This window comes from Phoenix dactylifera, chromosome 3, assembly GCF_051530095.1.
Source record: "Phoenix dactylifera cultivar Ajwa chromosome 3, Ajwa_hap1_PhDact_Kaust_v1.1, whole genome shotgun sequence".
NCBI lineage: Eukaryota > Viridiplantae > Streptophyta > Magnoliopsida > Arecales > Arecaceae > Phoenix > Phoenix dactylifera.
Window position 1 is genome coordinate 500309 of NC_143192.1, and position 25400 is coordinate 525708.

The window sequence follows — 25400 nt, forward strand, 5'->3', positions numbered from 1 at the left end:
AAAAAAAAGCCGGCGATGCGGGTCTCAAATCCGGGTCTCTTTCGCGGTGGACGGAGCAAAAGCCCACTGCTTAACCATAATTAATAGCCAAGAAATATATAATAATACGCCGAGAAAGAAACGAGGGCAAGCGGAGTTGGAGAAGGAAAGGAAACGAAGCCCAATTCTCTTCCCCGACGCCGGGTTCCCGTCCCCGTTCATCCCCTCAGCCAAGAAGAGCAAAGAGGGTGATTCCCCATCTCCGTCTTCTTCCCCTCCTTGCCCTTAAACCCTAGCCCTAGTCACCCTCGGGGACCTTTATCCTCCCTCTTTCGAGCTCGGGATCTCCTTCATCGCCGCCGGACTCGCGTTCGCAAGATTGGTAGCACCGATTGATCCGATGGCCGGATAGGAGAAGAACGGGCATGGGACCCGAGTCTACCGGCGGGATTCGGCACCTGGATCGGACCGGGGGCGTCGGTGCGGCGGCGATCGGCGGCCGGTTGGTTTGATAGGACTCGTGGCGGGGCGATCGGATGGTGGCGAGTGGCTGATCGGGCGCCGGCAGGGCGATGGAGGAGGGTGAGAGTAGCAGGGTGGATGGATCTCGTGCCGGGGAGTCGGATGGGGCCACGTCGGCTGATTCCGGCAGCTCGTCATCGTGGAAGCCGAGTGCAAAGGCTTTCCGTCCGTATGTGCCGCCACCGCAGTCGTCTACCTGGGCAACGTTGGTAAAACCCGGCACGCTACGAGTCATCGTGGGGAAACCTGTACGTTTTCCGCTCCGATAGCTTTTGCTTTCCCAGCTTTGAAATTTATGGAAAAAAAAAGAAGGAATCTTTTCAGTGTCCTGCTTCGTGATTTCGTAATGCATTTGTGTTAGATTTTCGGTGTTGTGCTTCTCGTGCTGACAACTACAGAAGGAATTTTGCATCGAAAATTGAATTGTTGGCTGTGAAAGGTTTTTCATTGTCTTGAATTGCGTAAAAAGAGAAGCTAAGGAAAGGCTAATGCATGCATTGACTGCAAGAAAGTCTTTTTATCTGTGGTTAGGTGTTGGAATGAACAGTTGAGTGGGATCAAGTGAAGGAGTTGGGTGTTAACATTGGAATTTTGTCAAGCTCTGTTTGATGGCCTGAAGGTCTAATAGACTCCAATGATAAAGTTTCGTATGTCTCGAGGATTCAACATACTCGAGGCTTAAAGCTTAGTTTAGTGTAAATGTCGGCTCTGATTACATCACAAGTTCTTCAGGCTGTGGGACTGATATCTTTACTTCTAGAATATTAAAGAAAGCCAATAAATCACACCCGCACACACACCCACACACAAAAACCCCCCTTCCGATGAACTTCTTCAGATATAATCCTCTCCATATGGTAGATTGCTAATATGCACCGTAAGCATGTTACTCAGAAGCCACAATAAATTGGTCGGCTGTAGGATTATTCTTCTCCATTCATTTTTGTGGAACTGCAGGTCTACTATTAAAACTAGAATTCTATATATTCTTTCTATCATCTCTAATTAAGTGATGTTAAGCAACAATTTGTACCTTTTATTGTATCTATGTTGGCCTTTATCAAACTTTTTTGAATCGAGTGCAATCCGCACAGAATGGAACTTCTGAAAAGTTCCCTTGATTCCTTTTTATTAACTTTTCCTATTTCAACCACAAATCTGCCTCTATGATCACATCAGTACCACATTCCCCCTTTATATATGAATTTTAATTGTTTCATAACAATATAAAATGTTTAATACAGATAGTTTGATTGTTGTCTTATATTACTAGGCTGTCACTATCGTATATCTTTTTTTCACTACAACCTGTCAGGACCTTTCCACTACATCTAACGTCTCCTGGAGAAATCTTCATCTTTTCCTTATTCTTCTGCCTGATAGAACTAACTCATATGAAGGCCTTAAAAGTCGGCATGTCGAGATTTTGTTGCCCAGCAACTATGGTTAGTGCCCTGTTCCAGTCAATTTTCCATCAGCGATCCATACATTATACTCTATTTTGGTTTTTGGCCTTCCGTTACACTTGCAAATATCAAAAACTAATTGTCACGATACATTTATCATATTTATCACCCACAGGCACAAAAACATCCATTAACTGGATGAGGGTACTCTTGATATAGTGAGTGGTCATCTGGTTTAAAGTCTCCTTGATCAACCTCTTGCTCAGAGAACACTCCTAAGGCATGTTAAGCAACCTATTGTGTTTATTGCTCTTCATTGCTCTATAGTGATTTCCCTCATTACTTTGGGGAAGCATCGAGGCAACTTACTTGATATACTCATATGAGGGTTGAACTTGATAGTACATACTTAAATGCACATATATATATATATAAATACATGCATACGTACATATGGTACATACATGCATACATATTTATACGCATTACACTCATTTTTATGTTGCTAAGTGAACCAATGCATATTCTAGAATAGTTTAAAAGTTTCCTTTTCTGCTTGTAAAGTTCTAAAGAAAGGGAGAAAATAAATCAATGAATAAGCTAACAAAATATATAGAATCTTCTACCCTTATTCCTAGTAATTATCCTCCATATACGCAAATTGAATTAGGACTGAAACCTGCACAATCAGGGGAGCCTAATTTGATTATATTTTTAACCTTAAAGTGCCTTAAATCTGAAAAAAAAAACTTATATTAAGGAAATTGAAGCAAAACTATTCTCTATGAACAATATGAATCCCTGCACTCTCCTCCCAGAAACTCACCTTCATCTCATGCATATTCTTCAAATGCTGGTAGACAATATCGACTATGGTGTTGAGCACAAGCAAGAATCTTAATATGGTTAACAAGAAGCTGGTTTGAGTGTCTTGAACTTTTACATTATTCATTATAATATTATGTATGATATATTATTGTATGCACAGATCACTATGTTTAACCCAGTGATGGATGCTCTCTCTTTTGAATACAAGGGAGGTGCAGATGGGGAGGGGTAAGGGCATACTTTCCCTATTAGCCATTGGAAATGATGTGGGTGAGGAGACCTGTAGCTGATGGCACTGCTGCTGTGGAGATAGGGGTTGAGTTGTAAATTGTGAAGTGGTTCAAAGACCAAAACAGAAGAGCAGTGTTGCAATAAGACATGCTTAAATGAGTGGGAACATGCATCAAGTGCGAGACTTCGACATCAATACAACTAAGAAGGCGTGGCCGCAGCAAGGTCTCAGCTTTATTGACATTAATATGAATACAAAAGTGAATTTTTTGTTGTCAATCATGAGAGGATTGATCTACACATCTATTGAGAGAGAGGGGAAAAGCTCATTTGAATTGTGAAAGCAAAAATGGAGAGAGATTACAAGAAAACAAAGTTATGAAAGTTACAAGGCTGGTTGATGATAGAGAATGGCTGTGGCACATCTAGACTAGTTCATCCACGGGTTAGGGAGAAACATTAATTAACCATATAAGGTCAAGAGAAAAAAGGATGAATGTGCACTGATTTTGATGAGTTAAAGAGGAAGAATGCTAGGAGCCCATTCTTCTACCGCTAATTGAATCATTGAAATCTTTGATACATGAACAGCAATACTAGGCGGAATCTCTCACTTATTCTTGATGGTTACATGGTGAGACCCAGATGCGAACAGTTGGATGTGGAACTGTGCATTTTGGACTTTTTGGGGGGTGGGGGGGTGGCTGCAGGTGACGGGGGTGGGGAAGCTGTACCAAAGGAAAAAGAATTATAGTGGTGCCAAGATGGTTAAGTGAATCAGGGTTAAGAGGGAGATTTGAACTTTGGGGGATGTCATGGCCTCCCCAAGCCTTTACTTGTTTCCGCCCTCGCATACACAACATGTTCACCACAGCCAGTTATTCGAATTTTTTATACAGTACCTATTAACTCAATTAATCTCTTTGCTAGATTGTTTTAAAATAAAAAAAAAAGGATGTAGTTTTAACATATGGCTGTAAAAATGCGACAATTTGCCTCTTAAATTTTATCTCCATGAGCTCCAAATGGAGTGCTAGTTAGTTTTACTGCTTGAGACGTTTTAGTGATCGGCAATTTTAAAAGCCGTAGGATCAAATAAATTATAGGAAATGAACTTCTTGATGGTTTAAGATGTAAATAACATGAATCAAGTTTCGAATCCCATGATCCGAGGAACTGTATAATTCATAATACAGATCTAGTTCTTATGACATCACCAATGTGCTGCCACCTAATGGTGTTGAGGCCATTTCCCCTTCTATTCATCTATTTCATTGTTTGTCATCCATTAGCTTGCTGTTGCTATCCGGCTGCTGCCCACCGATGAGGAGACTCCTATTCTCTCCCTTTTCTATTCTTCTAGCCTGCACCCAGGCCACTGCCCAGTAAGAAAACTACCCTCCCTCCTCTCTTCCTTTTGCTCTCTTCCACTCCCCCACCTGTCCAGTAATGCCACTGCATCCAGGCCCACCATTGACAAGACCCCCTCTCCCTCTTGCTTCCTTTCCCACCTCCTTTTCCTCTTCTTTTTCTTCCTCATTTGATCATATCATATCAGATCAATCTGTCACGCCAGACATTTTTAACAGACTCGGATTGTGTTGTTATTAAACAATTCTTTGTGTTATGGGATTAGATCAGGTCATATTTTTTAATTAATGGTCCAGATTTGGATCAGTTCTGTTTGATCTGAATCCAAGCCATTTCTAGGTCTTGTTGCTACAAAGTCCTGTATATGTGATTCATAAGTCATTGTTACAGAAAGAGAACACTTAATGCTATAACTTAACTAGAAATCTGTGGAAGGTTCAATATCAAACAATTTGATTAAGTCCATTTCATTATAGCTACAGTAATTAACATGTTTTATTACTTCTCCGGAACAATTATATGGATTTTATGATTTGTATGTAACAGGTTGCTTTACTTGCATGAAAGAATATGGACAGTCACCTAACTGTTGCTTTATTATTAAAGTAGTGCCAGAGGGTAATTAAATTGATTTAAGCAAAGTAGAATTGTTCTAAAAGGCTACCGAGCTTTTATTAGAAGATTGTGTCAATAATTGGAACGAATTGTGTCATCAAGATGCGAAAACATACAAAAGGGAGTTTTTAATGATATCTAATTATATAATGCTGTAACAATTGACCAGTCAGTAAGACCCCTTTTCTTTGTTTGAGATCAAGATAATTCTGTAGACCATTTATATAATTATTAGCCCTGCATATGTGAGTAAGTTATCTCTCTTCAATCTTAGAAGATTAAATGCTTTTCCGCAAGTACCTGCATCTGTTAATATCTGATAACAATTGGTTGTCCATGTACCTCTGAAAATAAATACTTAAAGAATGGTCATATTTGAATTCATCATCCAGATGTTCTGTCCTTAGCAGCTATTAAGGCTGTTCAGAGGTATTCTTAGGTGACCCTAACGATCATTCCATCCTGTGCCAACAAAATTTGTTGAAAATCTCTATTACTTAATAGAATTTTTACCCTTGTCCGTAGGGATTCAGCATTACTTTCTGTTGGCATAACATTTCACTTTCTTGTTCTGTTTGGTTATTGCTTTTTTCATAATCTAGGAAAATCACTAAATAGCTTTGGAATCCCGTTGATATCTGCATCTCCTTTTATTGTTCTTCGAGGTGATGTATAAATTAATAAAGCAGAAGTTAACAAACATTAAATAATTAAACTAAGCATAAGACAGGAACTGCTGCCGAATCATATTCTACAGAATATGAAAAGTTTATTTACTCAACCAACTTATTTTAGATTGTGGATATCTGTTTTCTAAATTCAATTAAGGATACATGTGGCATGCCCTGTAGAAGTTGTGTTTAGTGACCTCACGTTCTTGAAATTGTAAGCTGTGATAAATGCATGCTCATGTGAGGTCAAGTTTCAGAAAAGCTGTTTATCTGAGTATATGGTTTTTTCGTGATGGTGCACTAAGTAGCTTTGCCTAAATTTATAAATTCTTGTTGTTAGATCCATATTTTATAAAGTAAAACTGGAAATATAGCCGTCAGTTATTTGATGGAGCTCAACAAGGTTATTTTGTTTCAAATAATCTAGCTTTTCATATTGGCATAGAACATTTTGATTGCTATTTCCTTTCTACATTTCTACAGCATACTCTGTTGGAATGAAATTTTTAGTATATGGGTTTTATGAACTGACTGACAATTTTACTTGTGCAGTTGGTGGCAAGGGTAACCAAAGACATACTTGAAACTTTCCAAATATGTAACCCAAATTTTAAGTATTCAGAGGCACTGAACCCGAAGCGATTCCTTACTAATCCATCGGTTGGTGTGCTGAATGATGGCCATGATAATGCAAATTCAGACCTTATCTTACATGTTAATTTTGTGTTGGTCAATATGGAGTCAAAACAAAGGTTTGGTTCCAAAACCGAATTAACCTCCTTAACAACAAAGTTCGCATGTAGAGTGCTTGCTGCTTGTGCTTACATCTTCTCTTCATTTTCTTTTTCAATTGCAAAATTTGTTTCCAGACATGTACTAGAGGATGCATTTATGATGTCCATAGGCAAGATTATGGTAGGGTGCAAGTTTTGAGGTGGATACAGAAAGGTCTAGTGTTTTAAATGGTCTAAGAAAAATAATCCAGTATTTGAATAATTGAAAACAACAAAAAGGGAGGCAACGAGCTGTTAAAATCAAACATTGAGGTACCATACATAATGACTTTGGAAGAGGGATTAGGAGACATGTTAAGAGTTAGGGAGAATGATGAAGGGTACTGTTACTTGTATTAAAGATGAGATTGGAGGATCTTTGGGAAAGATGCCGTCATTGAAACCAAGAGAATACTGTCAGAATTGTGTTGAAGCATGACTTTGCCTTATTTAGGAAAGTCTGTCCTGATTCCTGGGGAACTGTGTTTCATGTGGATTTGGGGGTTGTCTAGCGACAAAAAAGATGTTAGATTCGAATGCAAAAGATTTTTTATTGCATATCACCCAAGTAATGGACAAATTAAAGCCTTGATGATAAGTTTCAGAAGTTGCTTATAATGTTGTTTGGCTTGAACTGCGTTGTCCGAATGGTCTAAGGCTTATGTAGGGTATCACATTATTATGCATGTTTTCTGAGGAAAACAGCTAGAGGTAGCAAGATGAAGCACCCAACATGGTAAACTGCAGCTAGTACTGTCCTTTGATAGCTGTGTAAATGCTTATTTTGTCAAAATAGCTAACATGTTCCTTACAAATTCAGTATTTTGGATCTGTCATATTGCCATGGATTTGTTGATATATGTTCTAGTAATCTGGATGAAATTTCAACTTTGCTCCTAGTTTTAATAAGTATCAACTTTACTTCTACTTGTATTTCTTGGAAACCAAGAACAAAGTCAAAGGCAATAGATAAAAGCAAGGTAGGCTGAACCGGTATCAGGACCCATACCGGTTCATTACCATACCGACACATGGGACGCCCTATTATTGGGTGTTATCTATTTTTTCCTCCATTTTTTTGTGGTGCATAAAACATAACTTTTTAATATATTCCTCCTCTAATCCACTTAATAGATATCAATCTTTTAGATTATTGATAGATTGAAATCTATCAAGTTGAGTAAAAGGTTGTCAAAGTGTCTAGACGAGGCTAAGTGGTGGAACCTCTATGGTCTAGGCGGGCATGCCTAGGCCCTTAGGCGACCGCTTGGTGATGAAAGCCTTCCAGCTTTTATCATAACCACCTTAGTCGCTCATGTATAAATAATCATGTGCATATATCATATATATGCTCTTTCTTCACCAATATTGGCATCATCAAACATATTTTTCAACATAAAAGTTTAAAGGCCAAAGTCTGCAAGAAGAGAGTTGCAGCAACATTGCTGCCATTACGGCAGCCAACATGCTGTAGAATATCGCCAACAGCCAACAAGAAGCAAGCGGAGGAGCGTAGGAAGCAGTAGCCAGCAGCTTGCTGGGGCCACAACCAACAACCATTAAAGAGGAGGCAAGTAGAGCAAAGGTAGAACAAAAAAGAGAAATTAGGGGGAAAAGGAAAAGAATGGTCAGATGAAGGGGTAGTAGTAGAAGAAAAAGAGAGAGAAAAATTAGAGCGAGGAGGAGAAAATGAAGATCGATCTAAGTTAGAAGAAAGGAAAAATATACTACGTACTTGTGCTGGCCATTGTCATCATGCCAACAGTTCTATTGGAAGTCATTGATCAGCCCACTAGTCGATACAAGACTGGTGCGAGCCTTCACTGCCCTCTTTCATTTCCCGTATGGGACTCAAATAGGGAAAGGAAACGGAAAACGAAAACCTTAGCACTAGGGTTTAAGCTGGCTTGGCCTAGGCTGCCTGGCCAAATTAGGCACCTAGCGACTGCCCAGACACCTAGGTTGCTGCTTTTCACAATGCTGGTAAGAGAGATCTTGATTTCGAAAGCATCTGATTGCATCTGATTGTTTTATTCATGCATGTCTTATTACACTTTCAGATTGCAATGCAGTTGTAAGAGGTGCTTTGGTTCTTTGTTATAGAAATCAGGTTTAAGAACTGAGGGCTGATTTTACCTCCTGTACTCTGTTGGCTAAATTCTCAGTAGTGTGGATTTTGAAAATTATAAAATAAGAGCAGCCTAGTAAAAAATTACTGCCATGCCAATGGCTGGTCATGCCTCAGTAAAGCATGTTAAAGCTTCCATAATAGTTTCTATAGTGTACATTTAGTAGAATTTTAGTACATTTGTAACCAATTTCACTGTAAAGGATTAAGGATTTAGCAATGATTGAATCTGTTTATCATTATTTTTTTAATTTCTAGGTATATTGTCAAAGATATCCTTGGCCATGGGACTTTTGGACAAGTGGCGAAGTGCTGGGTTTCTGAAACCAATAGTTATGTTGCTGTCAAAATTATCAAAAACGAGCCTGCTTATTATCAGCAAGCATTGGTTGAGGTCTCTATGTTGCACATGGTAATTGATGTTTGGTGCTCAGATATGCTCAGGCTAAATATGCCTGCAAATTTAGTTTTATGGTGCTGATTATGCTTTGATTACTTTGCAGCTGAATCAGAAGTTCGACCCGGATGATAAACATCACATTGTCCGCATCCTTGATTATTTTGTCTATCAGCGCCATTTATGCATCGCATTTGAAATGCTTGGATCAAATCTGTAAGCTAGTTGTCAAATGTTTTGCTTGTATTAAATAATCTTTTTCGTTCAATAATGAACTCAGTTTATTAAATAAAATCTGATTTTTATGCTGGTCTAAAAACTCTTGCTTTGTAGATATGAGCTAATTAAAATGAACAACTATAAAGGGTTGTCATTGAATATTGTCCAAATGTTCTCAAAACAGGTGAGATATCTGGATAGTGCACTGATCTTTTCTACTGTATGCCCATTTGTCTTGTTTTTACCTGATAATACATATTTTGTCATGTTCCGAGATCCTGCATGCATTGATTGTCATGAAAGATGCTGGAATTATACATTGTGATTTGAAACCAGAAAATATACTGATATCTACAAGGTGAGATGCTCATTATTAGCACCTTGACTGTTCATCTGGAATTCTTTTCTTGTTTCCCTGTTCACTAAACTTTACTGTGGCATTTTGAATTTCACAGAGTGAAACCACCAGAAATAAAAATTATTGATTTTGGATCAGCATGTATGGAGGGTCGGACAATTTACTCATACATTCAGGTCTTCATATCCTTTCTCAGCTCCATGTTTGACTTGCATTTGATTAATGACTATATACAAATTATTCAAGCATGCAGTAAGTTCACATTACTTGGTTCTTATCATGAAATTCTGGTCCCTTTCTATTGCAGAGCCGTTACTACAGGTCTCCAGAAGTTCTTCTTGGCTATCCGTATCCTTTTTGACATCATAGGAATTTTTTCTCACAAATCAAAATTTTGTAGAGAAGAAAACTGGCATACTTCTTCCATTATGTGTTTATTCTTCATGGCAATATGTTAACTTCATTTGCTTGTTTACATGCTGTCTCAGATCAGGGGCTTGACCTTGCCTGCCACATTAATTTTTGGTCCTAGTTTTTTGCTTGAGCAGTATGCACTGGCTAATCCTATGCTGATTTCAGAAACATCTCTTCAGTTTTAACTTCTGTTCATTATTGAATATTATATAATTCATGGAATTTTCACAGTCATATGATTATCTTTGTTTTGATGCTTAACCCTTCCATCAGATATACCACTGCTATTGATATGTGGTCTTTTGGGTGTATTGTTGCTGAGTTGTTCTTGGGGTTGCCTTTATTTCCTGGAGCCTCAGAATATGATCTTCTTAAACGAATGATTGAGATACTTGGGTATGTATTGTTCTCTGCACTCGAACCTGATTTTCCATGTCTGCAAAGCAGTATCATTTTTCTAGTGTTAAATGCATAGTTCATTACAAAGCAGTGATGAAGTTGAACATAGTATTGAGAAGTGTTGTTTTTTTTATCATACAGAGTAAGAATAGAATTGTGATGATGAAGGACTCTTGAGCCAACTCACTAAAATGGGCATATTTTTTTTGTTGTTGTTGTTTTGTTTGTGGCTTGTGTTTGGACGAAACCTTGAAGGCAAGCCTTGGCGTAATGGTAGGATTGCTCTATTGTGACTTGGATGTCATGGGTTCAAAACACAAAAATAATCTCTTTATATGTGGGGGTACACGTGGGGGTAAGGCTGTGTGCATATATAACCTCCCCAGACTCTGTAGTAGCGGGAACCTCATGTACTTCAAAATGCATTTTGTTTTGGACAAAACATTAATGATCCCCATGACTTAAACAGGCTGGCTACCAGTTACACCTGCACAACTTAATGGATCATTGTAAGGATTTCTGCCAAGATTGTAACTAAACAATATTTGTGCCATGAGGACAAATTTGCATTATCGCCAAATTCTGCTATTTTTTTCTAAATATTCTGGTTAGTTCAAGAATTGGACTCTAGGAGTTCTGCATCATCTTTAATCCTAAGTAAAATTGGTCAGAACGACAATCGTATTTGTGACTCTAATAGTGATATTTTAGTCATGTGGGTTATGTGGGCCAGCTAGAGGCTAAGAGAGTCAGTTATTTGGCATGTGAGTTCAACAGGTTGAATGCACGCCATCATATTTGATCGGTTAGGGCATAGGGGGACATTTTAGGATGCCTTGTTCGTTTTTTTTTCTTCTATATTCGTGTATGTGTGGGTAAAATATGAATCAATATAGTTAAATGTTAGATGGGGGCATTTTAGGTTTTTTTCATTTCCTTTTTTTTTATTATTGGGGCCTACATCTTGGTTTAAATGTCTTTAATATTAAAAATTTAACTCTTGGTTGAGAAATAGTTTTAGTAGGAAAGATAAATATTGATTTTGATTGGGAGTCTTGTTTTTAATTGATTTCAGGGTGGCTAAAAAACTGAATGTGCTTGATTATGCAAAATCAACTTTTCCATTGTTGCTCTCATTCTTCTCTTTCTCCACCAATTTTCAACCAACTGGATTTCCAACTGTTCTCTCCCTCAGGCATTTCTAAAGTATAGTGTATATGTTTTTTCCCCTTCTTTTTGGTGGAAAGCTTATTATATGAGATTTTGAAAACCTCCTAATTTGTTTCTTTTTCTATATATTTCCTTTTCTTCTGCTTCTTACCCCTGTTTTGGAAATTTCATTGGAAATAAGAAAACTAGGATTTAGATAACACCTGAACATCAATTTGTAGGTTGATCGCATAATACCCCATATTATCAAGACAAATGTAGCCCACCTACATGTACTGCAGTTCATGAACAAACCCCTCTTAATGTTGGGCAAACATTTGATTCATGTAAGGGCCATTATTTAAGGGGGGAATACTGTGGTTCATTCAACATGTAGGAATCTCCACATACGCACACAGTTAGTTTATTCCATTCTCAATCTCCTTTCTTTGGTTTGGTGGATAAGATGTGCAACATTTTTCTAGTGTTTCTGTCAGCAGTGAATGTGAATAAACCTTATATGCAAGGCTTTCTTGTTTTTCGTTTTAATCTTAAATCTATCTACATGATTCTTCATATGATCCAACTAAACATTTCAAGTCAAACATTTTGAGAATTTATTTTCCAAAAGCAAGCTTAAACATGGTTAAATACTTCTTTCAACCTCATATTTGCTTGTTCGAAACAAAACCTTCCTAGTTTCATCATGCATGGTTATTTCGATAAAGCCAAGGCATATCATATTGAACCCATACTATACGACATATTAGTTATAATTTGACAAGTTTCTTAGTGGTCATCAAGCTTCTCAGGTCATCAATAATATTCAATTCCTTTTACTTGCTAAATTTATATTAAAAAACAAGATATCAATTTTGCAGCTTCATATAAATCTCTAATGGTCAATTTCTACCAAGGTATGCCGAACCGAGCCGAACCGCCTGGCTCACCCTGTCCCGAACTGAACCAGTGGGGAACCGGGTAGATTCAGCCCTAAATTTCGAAATCCCCCCGAATCGCCCTGAACCACTCCAAACTGCCTCGAACTCCATCTTGGTTTTCTTGCCTAATCAAGCAACCCCAACGGCATTTAGCCCTTACAGTTTTAAATTAAATGGCTCATCATTGATTTTGGAAATATTAAATCTTGTATGAATGATGTAATAATTCAAAACCAATGTTGGACCACCCAAATTGAAGATTCACACTGTTGGTTTCAAACTCAACAAATAAATGTTTGGAAACCAAAAATCATGTATTTGGTGGTGCTGAACCTAGGTTTCAACTAGCTGTAAAAATGAACAGTTTTAAAAACATGATACTATGTTTTGCTATGAACTAATTATCAGAACTTACTCTAACCATGTTTTAAGATTTGTAGATCATGTTCAATGAAGTAGTTTTTCAGTTTATGCTCCCTATCACATTTTAGCATCCTATTGCAATTGATATTGTTCATTTAAATATCCACTTGATTCTAGGTTAGAGATCTTTGAAACATATGATTTTTGTGTTTTATGCATTTTTCAAGGTATAAATGAAAAACAATGGCGTGGAGATCTTCATTTTGGACTGTCCATAATTGATTTTGAATATCTATCAAATCTTTTATCAAGATTTCACATTTAGGCCTGTTTGGCAATATCCTGTGGTTCCGCCAAGATGCAGGGAGAAAAGTGTGGGTGGGGAAGGTGAGAAGCGGCCGAGAAGAAGGGAGATGGAGCATGCTGGGAGTTTGCAGGCTCCAATCCCTGTGGGAAGAAAAAAAAGACTTTGTGAGTTCTCAAGGTCTTTTTTCCCCCTTCCCACTGGGATCGGGACCTGCGCCCCCGTGCTCTTCCTCCCCATCTCACACTCTCTTCCTTCCCTCCCTGTGTCTGGCCTGACTTGCCGGATCCCACCAGATCCAGCAAGATGTTCCCAAACAGGCCCTTAGTCTGGAGTCTAACCGGCACACATATATACCGTACATATATGCATATCACTATCTTATTGGCATGCTATTGACATCAATCATTTGAAAAGACATTTTATGATATGGGCTGAAGGCAAGGCACATTTATGATTTAGGGCCTATCCCTAAGCAATGAAATTCAGCTGATAGGTAGGCTCACCATGCAGCCTGTGAATCCTCCCTCCCTCTCCGTCTTCCCCCACATCACCTGTTTCCCCCCCTCTCCCTCGCACACAAATTTTTGTTGTAATCCTTGTATGCAAAACTACTTTATTATCTTCTTGAGTTTTGTTCCAGTCATGCTTATGATGCTTGTTGATAGTGTTTCTCATACCATCAAAACTCTACAGTGGACAACCCCCTGATGATCTGCTTAGGGATGCAAAAAACACAAGCAAGTTCTTTAAGCATATTGGAAGTATTTATAGGTTGGAAGATGATGAGGCCCACAATGGAGTTACTAGTGCTTACCGTGTCTTAACTGAAGAGGAATATGAAGCAGTGAGTTTTGGGATTGTTCTGATTAGTATGTTTTTCACTGCATCCTTTTTGTTTGTCTAAGTTAACATTTCAGTTGCTGAATTTTATTCAGAGGGAATCAAAAAGACCAAAAATGGGGAAACGCTATTTTAATTTTGTGAAGCTTGAAGACATTATTGCAAATTATCCTTACAGAAAGAACTTACCTGAAGAAGAAATCAGTAAAGGTTAGTCTGGTACTTTTGGTTGATTCTAAAAATAAGCATATCACGACATAAGATATTTTCTAAATGTTGATCGGTATTTGCTATGCTTACTCAACATCGTGATCTTGTTGCAGAAAATTTGACCCGCTTAGCATTGGTTGATTTCTTGAGAGGCCTCGTTGAGTTTGATCCAGGGAAACGGTGGTCACCATTACAGGTTGCAACAAATAACTATTTATTATTTTCAGTAGTGTAAAGAGATAGATATACTTGTCTACTCTAATTTATCGAGCATTATGTTAGTTTGAAACACTGTTTCTCAGGCTTCACACCATCCATTTGTCACTGGTGAGCCCTTTACATGCCCATATAAGCCTCTGCTGGAGACCCCACGAATTGTAAGTGCACCATAACAATATTGTTGGTTTCATTGTCTTCCCTTTTATCCATATTAGACAGATCAGCAATTTGTAAATTCAAAATATTTACTTGAGATTGTTCTAATTATGATCTACTATCCTGATTGCTGAAAAAGGCTATATTTAGCCCACTTGATTCTGTAAAGGGATGCTTTACAATTAAAAGACGAGCATCTGCTGGCTTGTATTTATCTCTTGAATACTGCATTAGACAAATTGGATATCATGACTAACTTTATTGTATTTCAGCCTGTTATTCATACTGTTACAGTGGATCACAATCCAGGAGGGGGTCATTGGCTAGCTGCTGGTCTCTCTCCTCAGGTTGGTCTGCAATCTCTCTATGATTTGTCAGGTTTTATGGAGCACAATATCCTTTAAAATATCTTTCTTCTAGAGTTCATGATCGTAATACAGGCATGTCTTTTTAATCTATCTGTTTTTTTTTTTTGAAAAAAAAATCTTTCTTTAGCTGAATATTTTTTTATGAGATTTAAAATTATCTGGCCTTTATAGGTTTCGAATTCAAGCAGATGTCTTCCGCAGCATGGTGCTCATTTTCAGAAGGTGCCTTTCTCTTACAGCAGTAGTTATGGTAGCTTGGGAAGCCATGGTAGCTATAATGATAATGTTGGTCTTGGAAGCAGCTATGGAAGCTACGGTGATGTGAATAATGTGCACACATATTATTCACAAATCGGTCCATGCAGTGTCAACGTACATGCACAAGTTGGGGGATCATTTCTTGGAGCTAGTCCAGATGTTAGGCGTAGGCATCAACTGTCTTATGGAAATGGATTCAGTATAAGTCCTGGAAGTTTGGGACCAATGTCTTTGGGAGCCAGTCCGTCACAATATACTCCTCCAAGCTCCCAAATGCAGATTTCAACTGCTTCTTCTGGAAAGTATGGTCCTACTTCTCCTGTGAGAAGTGGAGTACATGTTCCCTCTTTGGGCAAAGCAGCTGCTGTTGGCCATTACAACAGAAGAAGAAATTGGGGATATCCAACTATGTGTATGCAACCATATGAATGTGCATCTCAGCATGGACTAGGACACCATGGTGATGGCATCAGTTGTAGTCACCCTGATGCCTACTCGCGAGGACATGGTGGTTCTCCTTGCAGTACACTTTCAACTTCCAATCATTCTAGTTGGAAGCAACAGACGGGTGTTGGGACTGGCTTGTCTTCAAGCCCCTCTTCAACCAATCACCAGTCTTGTGCGGCATCCCATGCACATAATTCCAACACAGTCTCCTTACATTCCTTGGAGGTTTCGCTTGATAAGCCTGAATCCAGTTCATCAGTACCAGATCCCGCAGATTGGGACCCAAATTATAGGTGAAATGGAAGCCCCTTAATCTCTCTGATTCTGGCAACTTATACTGCAGCTTGCAACTCTACCATATTCTGGTTTTTTGCGCTAAACCTCATGAATCAGAAACCAAAAATTTCTGCTCTTTTATCATTTAGAGAAATTTCAGATTGTATTCTATCATTTAGAAAATATTATTGTGCAGTGCCCATCATTTATTTTTTTTTCATTTGACCTTGAAATGTTGATGCATCTGTGTCTTGCATGGTGAATAGTTCATTGTTGCTCATCTTGCATGGAAATTTCATTGTCTTTATCATTACAGAACAATCACATTTGTGGTTCTAGAATACTGGTCACTGTGTCTCGATAAGGTTAAATGTCTACGAATTTTGTCAATTATTTTTTCCGAGAAATTACTTATGAAGGTAGTTTTATTGACATGCTGAATTCTTATGACCAAAACTGTAAATAGCAGAGTTCTTCAAAGTTTTGAATGAACTTGCCAGTTATCATATGCCTTAAGGTGTTACAATTTTAGTAGCAATTTTGATAAATGTAGATATCTTCTTGCCTAATCATTTCTAATTCCCTTCAAATGGGGCATTCCTGATAGTACTCTAGAAAAATTGGAAGCTTTTTTTTAAAATATTGTATCTTTCTAAAATATGATGCTGATTAACAGATTGTTTTCTTGTTGAGATGCCCATCTATATTTTACCTGCTTTTTTACAATTCAGTTGGGAGTAATATATTAATTTTGATGTTTTTATCATTGATCAATTTTTTTTCAGTGATGAATCTCTTTTGCAAGAGGATAATGCAGACACCCTAGCCTTTGAATTTAATGGTATCCGCGTTGGTAATACAATGGATGCCATGAGCAGATTTAGTCACGGCCATAATCAGGCTCAAAAGAATTTTATATCAACAAATCATAGGTATGCAGCATCATTTTCAAAAGGACCAGCATTGAGTAAGACTTGGTTTTCAATTTATAGGATACCTTAATTGCTAACATCTCTGTAGCTGGTAAAGAAAATTCCTGGTTGGCTGATGCTTGTCCATCATTTTTTTCCAATTCACATTGGAAGATTCAAATGCTTTTGTGCATCTTTTCTGTACATATTTTCTGCCACAGCATGCTGAAAGTTAGATTTACTTAATGCTGGAACTGGATGGATATATTCTGCATCAGATCATTTGATATCAACCAGCAATACATCCTAATAAAGTAGTGCAAACTATTTTTTTGGCCCATTTTTTTTATTTGTCATAAGACCAATTCTTGCTGGTATATCACTTAAGAATCTATTAGAATGAACTAGTTTATATGTTGTTTTAGATAATCGTTGACATTGTGAACCTATTTTCTCTGTGCATGTGGATGTGGGTAGGTGTAGAGGACATGAGTTAGAAGATGTTGTTCTAGGGCTTGACCACATGCAGAAAATAAAAAAGACAACTATCTAATAACCAGTTTGATGCAAGAGGTATGCAATAACAAAAGTTTAATGATATCGAAAGAATAAATGGGAACTAAATGAAATCAATAGCTGAAATTTTAACTCTAATCACATGTTCGATTAATTTGACCATGAACTTGTATTCATAAATCTATCTTTATATTATTCAATGCTAATCTAGTACATGATATCAAATCCTCTGAAAAATGTGTTGTTTTGTCATACCCCAATATCTGAAGTTTTTGAATCTCAAGATGTAATCATCATAGCCAATCAAAATATCACCAATATCTAACATCCTTGAAAGAAACCATAAGATTAAATATAGCAATTCTGTAACTGTATTATTATCCAATTTTTTAAAATAAAAATCCAGTTACAAACATAAACATAGGGTATCATGCCCAATAATATACCTCCAAAAATACAAGCAATTAAACACAAACCCAGACATTGTCGATGCCACATTCATAATCACTAATTCCAAAAAGGCAATTTTTTAATAAGTCAACCAGATCTCTCACCAATCACTTTGGAAAATTGTGTAATAAATGAAAAGTAAACTTCTACCATGATCAAAGAAATTTAGGGTCCAAGGGAAAGCACATGACTTCAAAATGAACACATGATCATATTATCAATATAAAGCTTGACTGGAAATTCACTGAAATCATTTTGCTATGAAATTCCAAAACCAAAGGTTAATGCAAAATATGATGTCACTAAAGGTTCAATCTCAAGTTTAGAAAAGAGCCCAAATAATTTATATGAAATCACAAGTCAAATACTTGTTCAAAACTCAAATGGCCAAAACACAATTTATATTTCGAAGGCTCTTATATTTCATAAGTCATATAGTTTCATATTTCTTACAAAGTTCCACTTATTCCTCGAGGCCGCATAAAATACTCATCATTAACTGGTGAGGCTTTATAAATCCTGACCAAAAAGTGAATCAGCAAACCAGATGAGGCCCCATAAATCCTCCATGTTATTGCAGATGAAGCCAAATAAAATCCTCAAGGTCTGCATGGACTACTTGGCCAAGGGTCCATATAAATCTGCATAGATATTTTGAATAAGGCCACATATGCCACCTAGCTAAAGGTCCGAAAAAAATCCTGATTAGTTATTTGAATGAGCCCGATATACCACCTGGCTAGGGGCTGACTAAGTCTTTCACTTTTGTTATATTTCTAATTTATCATTATAAATGCATTTCATAACACTTAGATGTTCTTATGGTTACAAATCAATGTTGGGGTTCAAAAACAGGCTAAAGTTTCGCTCTATAACTCATGTGACATTCGAAAATAACAATTCAAAATCTCATATAAATTTAGAACTTGACATATTAAAACCAAAACACAACTTCCACTTAGAAGTTAGAATAATACCAAATCTATGGTAAGTCGAAATGAAAAGGCTTTTGTATTGTCAACAAAAGACATGAGAAAATAATAGTTACAAAGAGGATGTTTAGTGGTTCACTAGTTCGGCCCATTATGTGGTTCTTTTGTATTAGATTTTTAGAAAATAGTTGTTTGCATCTGATGTAGTGATTTAAGCAAGAAGTAAAGAATAAATGCTTATCAACTCAAGCCAATTCATTTTCTGTAAATAAATATTATTGTATGCTGATTGAAGGCACAAGAAAGATAAGGACATCACTTAAAAGTTACACATAATTTTTGAGAAACTCGGTGGGAATGCCACCACATGTCCCCAAAGCTAAGATCAGTCCCATCTGGAGGGCATGCCAACCTGCTGAGCCTAAAGCTACAGATATATGGCAAGATAACAAGTGCCTGACCTCTCAGATGCAACATCTCAATCATGAGTTCCCCCATCTGAAGCAATCCAAGATATGAACTACCTTAGACCCACTTCCAAAAGCTTATGACATCAAAGGCTACCTTGTCCTCAAATTAGCATCATCCATCTTTCCATAGTTTCCTACTCCCACTACCATAATGCAATAGTTAACATAAATTATTTTGGAAAAATCAAGTGTAAGATTGAATTCCATTTCCTCTTTCATTATTCTTAGAGAAAGAAAATAATTCCCCTTGCAAATTCAAAGTATTCTGAAGTATAAAGTGGAATAGAATATGCATAAATATAATGTACATACCTTGATTTAGTACTCTACTTTCTTTGTGCCTTGAGCTTCTCTTCCTTTCATTAATGATCTCAAAGACATTATAGTTTGGTTCTTGTTAAATGCTTATATTGTGTTTCCTAATTCCTAGTGTGAATTCCAATCAGTTTCAAGTGGGTGGATATAAGAGATGAAAGGTTTGGGAAGGTATTGCCCTGGAAAGAGATTGTGGGAAATCATAAAGAAATGTTTAAGGGGAAAAAGAAAGATGCCAACTTACCACAGAAGAGAAGAGAAACTTGTGACAACTACTTTTACATTGAGATAAATAAGAGTGAGACTATAATCGAAATGACCTCAAGTAGATGGATAAAAAAGACAAAATGATAAAGAAAGAAAGAAACCTTACTAGAGGATAAAAGAACTATATTAGGCTTGTGGACAGTGAAGAATGAAGATAGGTGTTGTGTTTCTTGGTGGCGATGTGTAAGAAAGTTACTGAAGGAGGAGAAAGGCTTGACATGCAATGAGTTTTAATGCCCTCAATGTGGAGAGAGGGGATGAAGAGAAGGGTTGAGATGTTGGAATGCTGTTTTTTGCTCACAAGAGTGAAAATAGAGTTTTTAAGAGAGGGAAAGTGTTGCTTGGGCTGAGCTCGTGTCATTCGTAAGGGATGGGTTCTAGAGAATGAACCATTTTTGGTGTTGGATAAGAAGTGTTCTAGCTCCTCATCCATTGAAAAATGATCTTTTCTGTCAGGGATCAGATGGCTACAAGGCCAGAGAGAGATACTGCATAGGATTGAGAGAGCATCAAGTGGCCCTTTTGCAGTTATCAATCCTATTTCCTCATACGCAGTGAAATGGTCATTTATAATGGGGGTTGGATGGCTGCAAGGAAATGGAGAGAACCTAGACACAATTAGAGAGTAAGAGGACGCACGTGTGGCGTCAAGTTAAGAGTCTTCATTCATGCACGAGGAAATGGATGGATTGTAGAGGTAAAAGAGATATTGGGGGTGGTATATAGAGAGAATGTTCTTATGATAAAGAGAAAGGGAGAGACACTTGTATGGCGAACAAGAGTCCTCATATGTCAGTAGACGGGTGGGTCAGATAGATGAACTAATATTGTCGAAGCCAGGAAGAGTGAAATTCAAGAGGATGTGCTTAAAACGTTTTTCAGAGATGCTATATGGACCTTATATCTTTAGATCTCTCTCTCTCTCTCTCACGCGCGTGCACACACACACCAGGACGACCTTTATGCATTTGATGATGAATCCTTGCTACAGAATCTGCTGACAACCATAGTAGAGAATAAATGTTTGACCTAAATAGTGAAATTCAATGATATGGACTTGATCTTCATCTGATGCAAGAATGTCTCTTTCTGGACGTCACCCTCAGACCAAGATGACCTTAATATATTTGACCACAAAAACCTTGTTATTTACTGTGCTGACATATGGAGGACTGTGAAATGTTCATCTTTTCACACTAGCATATACCTGTATAATTTGTTATATATATATGCATCATTAATCCACGACGATGTGATCAAAGTCTACACTAATTGCTTATACTCATGGTTGAGGTCACGAATAATTCACTATCTGTGCTGAAGTTATGGTAATTGAATTGTCGTTTTTGAATTCTTGTAAAGTTAAACTGGGTTTCCTAGCTTTGATGCTGTGTGCTCCATTCTATTATCTTTTGTCTCTCAAGAAAATCTAATTCTTTTTCTTTTTCCCATTTCGCTTGTTTGATTACAGAACAGATGGAGTGTTTCAGGCATATTCACTTGGTGAGAGTAGCCACACTTCTATGCATGATATGCATGCTGGCTATGGCCATTTGCCCCATTTTTCACAAAACTTTCCTAGCCGCTTTGGACAGCAATCAGTTCATCGGTACAGTCATATGAACTCAACTTTTATGCATGGTGAAAGAAATCATCAAAATAGTCAGCCAACTCATTCAAACTACAGTATGGCAGATTCTCATTCTTCTACCAATGCTATGCTCAGCAATGGCATGCCCTGGGGTAATTTACATAGCCAAGTCATTTTGTTTAATTCTTGACACACACTTTTAAATGAAATTACTTATTATTGTATTAGTTCTTTTATGCAATATTGTTTTTAGTTTTTATTCTGGTGCAATGACTTGAAATTTAGTGTTTTTGATTTAGAAGTACTGTTGTGTTTGACCTGGTCATAAGTGTATGTAGATGAGGTTAGCATACCTTGCATATGAACATATACTAGACCTGAACCAGACCCAGACTTTGTGCAGAGCTATCCCATATGGACTTGGGTAGTGTCTGATCTATGTGCCCAAGTGTCAAAGCCTTTTAGTCTTTAAGAATATCGTTTTATGGAGTCATACACATGTCTAAGTGTGGGTACCATAGGTGATAGGAAAGATTTGCTAAACATGCAGCTGCCAATTGGTCAGCCCTTGTGATCTGATTCAACTTGACTGAAGTCAGAGTTATATGACCTTGATTCCTTCTAATTTAGCCCTTTGACAATTATAAACCAAAAAAAATTCTAGATGTAAAATATATAGATAAGACCTGGCTTCCAACCATCTCCATACAACTTTGAGGTGGAGAAAGGGAGGCCAATTTAATCCATTTTTTTTGACCATTTCTTTTGTGACTGTAAGAGGCAAAGGGCATACTGGCTTCTATCCATCTTATTTGGAAATTCTCCCATAAATTGCATAATTGGAGCTGAACTGTGCCTAGTGCTTGTAATCATAGCATCGATTTCCTCCATCTTATCTTTACACCACAGGGCACCTCTCATATGGCAAAAAATGTTAGTGCATTTAAATAAACCCAAATTTGAGACCCATAGTAAGTCAAAGCTTTTATCCAAGCCTGATCCATGTAAAGTTTAGGTAAGAATCGACTTTATTAAACCTTTGCTTATTCCAAACCTAGCTTGCATTGTGATATTTGTTACTCAATTAGGCAAAAGAATTCTGCCATACTTTATCATTTGGGAATGATGGAGCCGGGATAGACCAAGTTTCTAGAGTAAAGCCACATGACTACTATGTCACATTATCTAGAAGTCTTGCTCAAGTACTCCTTCGAAATATTGATTCATGTTCTAGAATAGCCGAGATATAAGGTAAGGCAATCAGACTCTTAGGCAAGGTGTAGGTGCAAACTCATTGACTTTGATTGTGTAATCAAATGTTCTATGAAATAAGGTAAAAGCAAATGAAAATTGAGGTAAATAAATGTAAGTGTTGTGTTTAGACTTCATTTTTTTTCCTCCACGAGTTGGGAAGCATGTGACAACACATAATACTAATATGTACTTATCATGAAGCAGAGATATAAAATGGATTGACCTCTTATCAACTCACCGTTCATGGATATTGCCTAAATATGAGCACATATATTATGCATATGCATTAATATATGCTCTCTCTCTCTCTCTCTCTGTATATATATATATATGGGCTTTGCTACTCTTGAGTAGATCTTCACTCAGATCTGGTTAGGTCTACGTTGGATAATTAGGGTCCCTCATCGATGATCTGAACCGTTGGATGTGATTTACCATCTCTAATCTCCTTACATACCAAAAGTCATGTGATTTAGAGACTCCTAGCCTATGTATTAAGTGATCAAAAAAATCATATATAACTTAATGTTATTTAGATTGCCTTATTTTTTAACTACTTGATGTATAGGCTTGGAGCCTCCAAATTACATTGTTTTTGGTATGTAAGCAATTTAGAGGTGGTAGATTTCATCTAATGGCTCGGATCATCGATATGAGACCCCCATCATCCATTTTGGACCTAACCAAATCTAAGTGGAGATCCGCTTGAATGTAGCCAGTCTGGCTATATATTTATATACATAAACTATCATGGTCAAATATGCCAATATTTTATCGAGATGCAGTATGTAATCTATTGTTTTGGTATGTACAAATCTTGACGGATTTGGCTTCTTATACAGTTTCAATTTTGGTTCCTTGGACAATATGGAGATGCGCCTCCTTTCCAGGATTAATAAGAAAATGAACTGAATTCTTGTATATTTTGATTAATTTTTATACAATTATGTTCCATGAGGACAACTGCCTATTTATTTTTCTAAGATAGTGGATTAGGCCAGAAAGTGGGACAGCAAAGTTTTGCAGCTGCAACACTTCCAATGCTCAACAGAATTCTTCAGCATGTAAATTTAAATCGCAACAATACATGTGTGTTACTGTTAAAATTAAGGAATATTTTGAAGCCAAATTGTCTAAGGCCTAGTTGAACTGCATGCATAATCTACGTATGTGTATTGAGCATGCTTCATTGTTTAGCATCTCAAGTAGCAAATTTTGCTAAGATACATAAGTATGCTAAATGATGTTGTATCTTGGTTGAATTTGTCAAGAAAGTAGTCATGCATGGGATTTCACTTTTTGGATCTAGGCAATTTTTTATTTCCTGATGCAATTATATGATGTATCTCCTTGAAGGTGCTTTTTTTTCCTGTTTCAAATAATGCAAGTTTTGCTTTTTTTTTTTTGTGTGTGTGATTACAAGTGGCGTAGTATCCTTATTTGCCAAGGGTATTTCACCATGCCCATATGACATGGCAAGTGGCAACTGCTTGATGACTAGATGCTAGATTACCAGAGAACATACCGCCATGTTGCTGAGCATCCCCTTGGACATCTGTTGATGGGATGAATTTGATCCTTTTGATCCTGTTTCACTAGACATGGGAAATGTTAGGAAAAACACGTGCGAAATGGGGTTATCTGGAAGAAACATAAGTATCCCTATGGTCAAGTACATCCCTTGTGTTTTGCAAGTCTTCCTGTTTCCTAGATTACTTGCATTATCACAGCTAATCTCCTTGCCTTGCATTTCATGTATTGCTCTTATGGTCAATTCACAGTCTGGTGTCTTCATTTAAATGTCACACTAGGTTGTAGAAATTATTTTGTCTCTATGGTCGCAAGATATTATCTCCTCAGCATTGTGACAGGCTGAATTTTGTTGTAGGACGAAGGGCTGGGCATTACATTGGAACGACTGTACCATCGTCCCATGCAAGAAAGGACTATGGAAGGATCTCATGATCTGGAAAGGCTGACCGATAGGGATGTCATATTTATTGCAGGCACTGAAATTTGTGCTTGAAAATTCAGTTGCCTTGTGCTGTTTCTGACAGTCCTCATTTGGGTCTTGATAAAACATTGTGCTCCAAAGATATAATGCTATAGCTATGGCAATTTCGCATTCTTTGTTCCATGTGATCTTTGATCTTCCAACTCCCAAGCCCCATATGGGCTTTTCTCTCTCGTTTTTGACAATACGGATAGCAAATATATAGCTAGATATTTCTATGGATGTTTCTAACATTCTTTCTGAGATCTACCCGCAGCTGGAAAAGAAAAGTAGGGAAAGGTGGTTTTGGCATCGACCACAATCTGCTGGAATTATTTAAAAGGTAATGACCACCCTTTTATTCTTATAGCATACTGACAGATGATTAAAGAAAACTTGGATGGATTTAGCAACCATGCGGTTCTGAATGATTTTTAAGCTTCACTCAACAGTTTCAAAAATGTTATAGACATAGGAATTCCGATGACATTTTCAGACTGTGACAGGGCTTACTTTTGCAGCTATGATATCTGATGGTCCCCTTTCCCTTGTTTGGCCACAATCATGGTCTTGATGATCTGTCAGGGGCATTTGAGGAAACAAATGAGTGCATATTCCATTTTATTAGAACTGGATAATTTGAACATCCGAGGTTTACTGGCTGCTTTGAAAGTTTTCTTGGTGTGTATGACTCTTTTTCGGTTAAGCTAGCAAAACTGTGTGTGGACACTTATCTTCCATATAAGTGAATGTATTTGTTCCATATTCCAAATTTTCACCTATTTGCCTGTTACCTCATGTGCCTATTTCCATGGTTACCAATGTTGTCGGTATTACAGACCATCTTACTAGATTC

At 37.3% G+C, this 25400-nt stretch overlaps 1 protein-coding gene across 3 annotated transcripts; it reads left to right on the top strand.

The window, feature by feature from the left end:
• The first annotated feature begins 85 nt into the window (after positions 1 to 85).
• LOC120103869 (dual specificity protein kinase YAK1 homolog) lies at positions 86 to 24686 on the top strand. Of its 3 annotated transcripts, XR_015975980.2 has the most exons (19): positions 86 to 749; positions 6176 to 6375; positions 8783 to 8936; positions 9028 to 9137; positions 9255 to 9324; positions 9416 to 9498; positions 9596 to 9674; positions 9806 to 9846; positions 10186 to 10308; positions 13765 to 13915; positions 14007 to 14121; positions 14235 to 14317; positions 14424 to 14498; positions 14769 to 14843; positions 15036 to 15086; positions 15167 to 15862; positions 16631 to 16777; positions 21178 to 21449; positions 24440 to 24686. XR_015975980.2 is itself a non-coding variant. In XM_039122179.3 (18 exons), exons 1-18 carry the CDS (start codon positions 552 to 554, stop codon positions 24514 to 24516), a joined length of 2880 nt encoding a protein of 959 aa, XP_038978107.1. In that variant the 5' UTR covers positions 86 to 551; the 3' UTR covers positions 24517 to 24686. The 3 variants fall into 3 exon arrangements, 2 of the variants coding, with proteins under 2 accessions (XP_038978107.1, XP_088573445.1); XM_039122179.3 differs by having other exon boundaries at positions 15036 to 15862; XM_088717319.2 differs by lacking the exon at positions 6176 to 6375 and having other exon boundaries at positions 101 to 749; positions 15036 to 15862.
• Positions 24687 to 25400: the final 714 nt, after the last annotated feature.